This window comes from Malurus melanocephalus, unplaced genomic scaffold, assembly GCF_030028575.1.
Source record: "Malurus melanocephalus ecotype Western Australia unplaced genomic scaffold, MMel_1.1 scaffold_39, whole genome shotgun sequence".
In the NCBI taxonomy this organism is placed as follows: Eukaryota; Metazoa; Chordata; class Aves; order Passeriformes; family Maluridae; genus Malurus; species Malurus melanocephalus.
The window spans coordinates 1,492,469-1,500,675 of NW_026623271.1; the positions used below are offsets into that span (position 1 = coordinate 1,492,469).

The window sequence follows — 8,207 nt, forward strand, 5'->3', positions numbered from 1 at the left end:
AAGAAGTTAAACATTACACAAAATATTAAGGRTTATACAAAAGGGGAGATGCTTCTGTTTCTCTTTACCTTTTGGTGTATTCTTTCTGCAGGCAAAACATTTGCCCCTCTCAACAATCACTTYTGAAAGTTGGTATTTGGTAATTTTCTTGTACAAGTAGTTTCTCAAATAACTGAAAACCATGTAATACAGTTTCTGTATCCTGAGAACAGTATTCACTGTTGAAATTTCGGGTATGAGGTCCATAGCTGACTGAAGAAATGTAAAATAGAGAGTGAAGAAGGGCTTGGCCAAGTGGCTAAAAACTGTATCACAAGACAAGAGCATGGCAGTTTAGGGGTTTTATACTTTTGAGTTCAAAGATTAGTTTAAAAATAGATTATTTTTCAGCAAATCCAATTCTCTTGTGGATAGCACAGGACCTGTCTGCTTTTAGGAAGCTTTACTTGCCTCTGGCAAGTAACATATGAAGATGTTAGAGAGAAGGCTGTCCAGTGGGAAGCCAGGGCAGAGTTCTGTGACTTGGCTAAACAGGCACTTAGTCTGTCACCTGCTCCAGGAAAGCCTTCCCTACTCTTTAGAGCAGTTACTGTGTACATCATCACGTGGCTGCATGGCCCCCACTCCACACCGAGGGGACAGTCAGCACACTGCAGTGCCCCAGGACTCATATCCAGGGGTTTGCCAGATAGCTAAGGAATAGAGTGGGATGTAGTGAAAGCAAGAAGATGAAAGTCTGGAGTGAATGCTCTAGAGACAGGGGGATCAGAGTGTGAAAACATGTTTTGCTCTTTTAGGACTTCCTGGAAAATTGGGGCACTTGCTGAGAAGGGGAGAGAACTAGAGGGCAGTGACAGAGAGTTTATTCTTTTGAAGTAATTTGCAAGGGCAAGGCATCTGTTTCCATTGGCATCAGTAGGCACTCTTAGAAGTAGTATGTATGGTATAATGAAATCTTCTACAAAAACAGAGCTCATGCTAAGCACTGGTCCAGCTTCCATGAGTGGAAGTGTTTGGCTGTCTGCTTTTAGAGTGCTTGAGTAATTCCAGTAATTTCTTATTGGAATTGTGTCAAGGTGTTCTTCCTCTTCCCCGGCAAGTAGGGAAGCCCTGCTGCTCAGTGTCTGCCTTCTCCCTGTCCCCAGGTCTGCCTGTGTTCTGAAATCAGCTGGTTTAAGATGCCTGTGGAGGTAATTAGCTGTAGGTACTATATATGGTAAGAGGAAGACTAGTAGGCTAAAAAAGTGTTAAATATTTAAGCAGAAAAGGAGCTTAGAAGACTTATGTCAAAGGGCTTGCAAACATGTGGAAGGTCAAGGCTGAAGTTCTTATAATCTTGATTTACATGTTTTTTAGGCCATTTTCCAGCATATTAACATGATTGTTCTGTGAAAGTCAAAATAATCCTTTGGCTTTACATGGCATTAGTAATACTTTGCTGGAATGTGTCCAATTTTGAGTACTGTACTTCAAAACTGTAGTCTCTAAAGGAGAGCGTGTGATCAGAGTCCTAAAATCATGGCTAATGAGAGAAGACTGAAAAGTTGTGTTTTTCTCTTAAAAGAGAAGACAAAGGGAAGATGCATTTTCCTAGCACATAAGAAGTTGGTAGAGAGAAATAAAGAAATCAGTTGTTCTGTCYCCAGGTAATAGGACTAGAAATTATGACTTGACCTTATAGTAAGGGAAACTTGATTAAATAGCCAGGTAAAGTTCCTGTAGCATTTGTCTGAGAGGCAGTAGAGCTGTCAGTGCTGCAGAGTGTGAAGAACAGGTGATATGAGCAAGTCAGGATACACTCAGTGCTTCCTCTGGAGGTTGCTTTCAGCCCTGTTTTCTCTTGTYCCAAGCTGATGTGACCATCTGTTCCCACCCACCCCACAGGAACAAAGGAAGGTAGTGTGGGTGGATGGGGACTAAATGAAATGCAGCCATTGGACATGCAATTTAGTTGTCAGCTTGTTCTTGACAGCTGTAAACTTGCTGGAACCAGTCTTACAGTCATTCACTTTATTTGAATCCTTGTGGCTGATGGTGTCAATTTCCAAACCTAATTGTCTGGAATATAAAACCATGTAAATCTCCACCTCTGAGTGGTGCCAGGGACTCACCTAATTTTGGATATTCYTCTATTCCTGCTTCTCTGTAATTACCAGATTGCTTTGAAAAGATGGACATTGACACAACTGTCCTGTGTCTGACTTTTCAGGTTTCTCTTAGTAACATGCTTCAAGTCTTCTCATCCTTCCTGATTCTCCCAGTAGATTGTGGTGAGAAGCACCTCTCTCCTTACAACAATCATTCACTTAGGCATGCACCAAAATATTACAACTTTCACATCTGCCTGATGTTCCCTGCTGGAGCAATGGGGATCTAGACATGTTTCCTACCATCAGGAATAATTTACTGCTCACTCAGTCCCCCGTACAGTACTGGGAGAGCAGCCTATGGAATGCTGTGGCTTTCCCTTTAGGATTGCTTTAAAGCTGATGTGCAGGAGGGGGCTGACTGCATGARTCTCCTATACCGTGCACAAAGGTTTATGGATGGGTGTCTTTAAGAGTCTTCATTATGAGAAATTCTATATTGTTTACTCCACGGTAATGTCTGTGTTTTTAGCTGCCTGGAGTTTGAGAGGTGAACACAAACACAGCTGAAGGGGCAGTGAATAACATGAGGCGAGCAACTTGCCTTTAAAAGGGAAATAACTGAAAGAGCTTGTATTATGTCAGAGTGCTGAAACTTCAGGTTTTATTTGAGGCTTGCCAGCTGCCCAAGTGTAGAGCTCCTTCTCCCGCTGTGCAGCTGTCTTGGGTTTGTTGCAGTCAGCGTTACAGTTCTGRTCCCAGGAGTAACACTCTCTGCTGTCATGGCCCCTCTCTTTTGTCTGTTCTCAAGGCACTTCAGAACTTTCCTTCTCTCTTAGGAGCAGTTTTTATTGATGCTTGGCCACTAGAATTGAGTGGGAAGAGCTTTGTTTTACAGTGTCCCTCCACACACTGCCCTCTGTGAAGCCTTGATCCTTAAGCAATATCTTAAAAAGAAATAAACAAAGACCCAGGTTGTGTCTGGAAAAGATTACATTCCTTCGAGTCAAACAGAAAGTTCATCCAACTTTTATTAAACACATTAGATGAGATGCTATCCTACAGATTTTTATTGGTTTCAGCTTGCATTCAACTCAAGCTGTTCACAGCCTTTTGATATATACCACAGYCCTAACACTACCAATGAACAACACTTAAAATATGATCCTCTTCTTTTGTTTTATGGTATGAAAATAGAGTTCTCAACTTTTCCAGTCTCCAGGAAGGCAAGTAAATAAACAGTCAGTTTTTGACTGTTTGGCTGTAAAGTTCTGCAAAGTTGTTATCTTCCTTTAGACACCACATGCTGGAGAGGGTAAAAAACCCAATCTTTTTCCTGGGCATTAAATGGAAAAGGTGGCCATRCAGCATATTGCTGTATCTGTCTTCTGAACGCATGGCGCCTTGACTGGTTGGTTTTGAAATTAATTTCCTCCCCTCCCACCCCCTCCCATTCTCAATCCAGGAGGCTGTTTGCTTTTGTGATTTAATCAAGCTAGCAAAGTCTTCTTCAAAATCCACTTATGTTGCACAGTATTCAGAGTACAAGCAGTGAGTACAGTTAAGACCCGAGCGGTCAACGAAAGGTCTCCAACTAAATCTTGTTTCTTGATTAGTGCCTCATACACAAAGCTGTTTAAATATCTTAAATATCTTTGAACCTGCTACTAACCTTAATGGGCTTAATAACCTTAATATTTGCTTCATAGGCAAACTTCCAGAAGTATTAGGAACAAAACATTTTTCTACATTTACATAGCAAAAGCAAAATGAGAAACAGAGCTCAGACAACAACTGAGCTTTAAAATGGCTCTTGTAAATTTGTTTCTGTGTTCCTTAAAATCTTTAACTTTTTAGGCAAGGTATAAGCAGTGTGTGAAACTTCATTTACAGCACTGATTCTGTGATTCAGTGTTTGCTCCTTGTACAGAAGTACAAGCCATAGTCACAAAAACATGGGAGAGAGGAACTGGGRCTAAGCACTCCAGTATGCACTTTCTGGAAATACATCTCTGCTCTGCAWTTATTGTGTCCTCTCTCCTTAGGAGAAAAAGCTGTATTTTTAGTGTTCTACAGCTCTGTTAAAGGATCAACTGAATTTTTCCTTTATATTTCTTTGCTGGTTCAATTTTTTTTTCATCTGGAGGCTGTTTCCTGTTTAAAAATCAGTTTTAAGTGCCATCTGTGCTTAAAAGACAGCTTCAGTTTTARTTTTCATTTTGTATTCTCTGATACAATACTATTGCAAATTAGCAATTCAGGAAAGCTTTGAGGAACTGAATTTTCCAATTTTAATGGYTTCATGTACAACACATTTGTCCAACTTGGTAATGATCATCACAGATTTAGGTCTGCAGTTAGATGGTGGATTCTGCTTTRCAGTAGAAATGATGCTGACACTGAGTGTGACTGAGACTGCTGCTCTCTGGAGCAGCCAGGAGGGCAGAAATTTTCCTAGGACATCCCCATGGAGACACCTGAAAACCTGTTGGAGTCTGATAACAGGGGACACTGAAGTGACTCTGACGTTGTTGGACTCCTGAGAACTCTGTGCTTTCAAACCATACCTCATCCTATTGTGAATTGCTGTGGGTTTGGCCCATAAACTTAAATGAATCCCACTTGGAACTGCTAAAGCACTGAAACGCTCTTGGAAAGTTCTGGCACGTAGGCCTGAGTTGTGGAAAACAGTGCAGTGATGTCAGCTGGAGTTTTGCCACTGTTYTTGCTGCAGCCAAAATTTAACTTCAGCTGTGTTACAGGTCAAAGCAGAGCATGTTTGCAAAGTTGGTTAGGATCTGCCTCCCTGCCATCCCTCTTGCTATTCCAGGCTCAAATWAGTTCTAAACTTAGAATTCACACAGTTAAATGAACACTGAAATAATAATAAATGGTATTTTGTAAAGATAAACCAAAGTGGAGGTTGATCTTGTGATAAAGGCACCAATTTGGGACTTAAAAGATCCCAGTTTAGTTCCCAATATGGACACAAATATTTGGTATAAATTTGGAAGGTCACTTATCCTCTCTTGGCCTCAGTGTCTTAATTATAAAATGAGACTAAGTTGAACTCTYTTCTTTGTTATACAGTGAGCTTTTCAGATCATGACTGTGAATACTAAGTTTATGTGAAACCCTTAAGAAGACAGATATCTCAGGGTTGTGGGGGGTTGTTTTTAGGGCATTGTCACAAGAAGACAAATGATGCCAGAAGTTTCCCCTATATCCTACAAAGCCAGCACCAGGCTCCAAGGTGGACCTACCATTGGCCATGTATAATAAAAATCACTGCTCTATTGTAAGGATGTATTATGGGAATTAATGCCAAAAAACTGTATCAAGGAGGAAACATCAGGAGTCTGTGGTAAAAAATACACAAATTCTACCAAATAAAAGTGCTATAAGTGCTTCCAGGGAGCTTGGAAGACAATGACAATGTGAAGATGATATGGTTACTGTGTGTCAAATTAAACTAACAGAACTCTCTTTTCCAGGTCACATGAATCAAAGGGATGAAACAGACAAATGGATTAAGGCTGACACACAAAATGGCAAAGTGTATCTTAAAAGCCAAAGCTGGATCCAGTCTGTCAAGCTSAAGAGTTCTTAAAGGTGAAATAGGCCAAAGAGATTAAATCAAGAAACTACAAAGGAACAGTTCTGTAAAATTATGAAACTTTTTTTGATGTATATTCTTAATATAAAAGAGAAACAATATTAAAAATCAGAGCATTTTAACCCAAGATTTGCCTGTGACAATGCTGGTGCTAAACAGTCTGGTTTACTTTTAGTGCCTTTTATGAGCAAGATGATCTTACATATTCCTAATTTATATAACTTGACCCAGTTACCATATCAGTTTAAAAGCTCATAGCTTTCAAACAAAAGTTTGGAGTTGTCATTTAAAAATAAATAAAAAATAAAAAAACAAAAATGTTTTCAACACTTCCAAGATTACATGCTTTGCAAGCTCTCATACTTTTAAATTAAATGTCTCAGTCCTGTGGGAATTCTGCTGGTTTGTGCCGAATGCAGTGAGTTTTCTTCAGCCAAACGATATCGTGGATAGGATAAAATAAGTTTCAGACCTGTAGTTCTTACGTGAAACCCCTTTGGTGTTTGAATACTGAGCAGTTTCTGCCTGGCCAGTGGGTACTCAATGTGTAAAAATAATCTGTGAAATGGCAGAACTTACTCTRTGTCATCCTGAACTGCTTGTTGTGGGTAGAAATAACAACTCTAGCTGTGTCTACCACTGCTCATCTGCAAAGAAAAGCTTTTAAAATAAATAAAAGTGCAATGGATCTGGCTGAGTTCAAGGAGGAGCTCTCCCCCAACTGGACTTCAGGTAAGAATCCACAGGAACATTCCTCTGAAGGAAGATCTGCTGTACAATGGAAGCGTTGGCCTGGTAACTGAGAACTGGAATCTCTTTGCTGTGTTTGCAGCAACTTAGAGCTCTGTCCTGCAGAGCTGCCAGCTCTTGGGGGCAGGAAGGCAGAGGAGGGAGGGGAGAGGAGCGGGTAGACCCTGCACAAGGGCACAATTGATTGTTGTGGAGRAGTCTGTGTCACTCAATACAAACASAGTAAAGTAAATGGAGCTTTTAGAAGCCTTTCCATACCTCTGTATGRCACCTTATAAAAGAAGCAGTGAAATTGGTGTTTTAAACTGAAATGTAAGAATCCCTGCCAGCTGAGTGGATGGAGAGTAGCAGAGAGTTCAGACTCTCAGCTGAGGCTTTAGGTTGTGTATGTATGTGTATGTACTTCATAATGGTACCTTATGAAGGGAACTTCTGCYTTGCCACAGAATTCCCCAGGAGGTATAATTGCCCCTGGCTAATTGACTTCAAGAGCATCATTTCTGCTGTAATTCAGGGTGGTTAAAAACTCCACATTCTGTTTACTGTTGTGTGTACTGTTTGTTGGGATGAGGTAGGCACTGAAGCGTATGGAAAACTGTATGTACTTTTAGTATAAACAATAATATATAAACAATTTCTTATAGTATTACTAAAGGCATTACAATATTACTAGATATGAGTTACTATACTTTTTTTAAAGTTACAAATTTAATAAATTTATAAAGGTTATGGATATCCTGAAAATTTTTTGAAACAAATTATTTCTATGCCCTGCTGCAGCCAGAGTGAAAACAGCACCTCCAAATTCACACCACGTGAAAACATAAAAACAGTCTGGTAGATATTTTACAAGATCGAATCCATTTAATGGTCCCATTATTCACCTGGAATACAAAGCCTGTCAGCCTCTGAGATTAAGGTTGTGTTTTTTGGGACTGCTGCACCAGCAATTCAAGGGAGAACACAGTAAGAAAACATTTTATTTATTCCATATTCAAAAGAAAGCAAACTCAGGCTTTGAATTAATTCATTTCCTAAATCTAGCAGGAATTAAACATCAGGATTATTAGCTACTTAAAGAAGTTTAAATGAGCCAGCAGAAAAGTTGTGCTACCACTAAAGCTACTGATTATATTCATTCCAAGCTAAGAAATGTTGAGACCAGCTAGAATRTTAATAGGTCAAGAATGAGCTGAAGGAGGAAAAATCCTTGAGAGTTTCCCCAAAGGCATTGAACAATGTCGTGTTCTGCTATAATGATGTGAAACTGTAGATAGTTTTCTCTGGACAAGGGAAGATTAGTAGGTTATCAGCAATTAGGGTATGAATGGCAAATCCCTTGTGTGCTCATATATCTGTTCTATCCATTGGATGAGAAGACGCATACTTGTAACTGGAGCAAATTTATACTTTAACACTTTTCTCATCTGTGCTCCCTTTAATTTGGTTGTCCTGRCCTCTCAGCTGCCAGCCAGCCCCCAGTTCAGATCTGCAGACATGAACATCAGCTCGTTTAGAGAGCTGGACTCAGCCCAAGAGGTTTTTATGAGAATGAGGGCTCTGGGTGCACCAGTGACTGTTGAGAAGTGGACTGTGCTTGAACATATGGGTGTGGTTGTGTATTAAAGGATCTGTAGGCAGTGCCCACTCACTGCTCTCAATTACTCAATGCTGTGCTTGACGAGTCCCAGCCACATTGAGGGTGAAGTTCTGGGGAGTCAATGTTTTTCCTGGAGAGGACCTTGATGGCAAAC

At 40.1% G+C, this 8,207-nt stretch overlaps 1 protein-coding gene across 1 annotated transcript in view; it reads left to right on the forward strand.

The window, feature by feature from the left end:
* Positions 1 to 7,329, forward strand: part of FAM185A (family with sequence similarity 185 member A) — a 34,257-nt gene extending 26,928 nt beyond the window's left edge. The window contains exon 8 of the mRNA XM_057364483.1: positions 5,582 to 7,329. Coding sequence (XP_057220466.1) covers positions 5,582 to 5,697 — 116 coding nt within the window. The 3' untranslated portion in view covers positions 5,698 to 7,329. The remainder of the gene's footprint in view (positions 1 to 5,581) is intronic.
* The last annotated feature ends 878 nt before the right edge of the window (positions 7,330 to 8,207 follow it).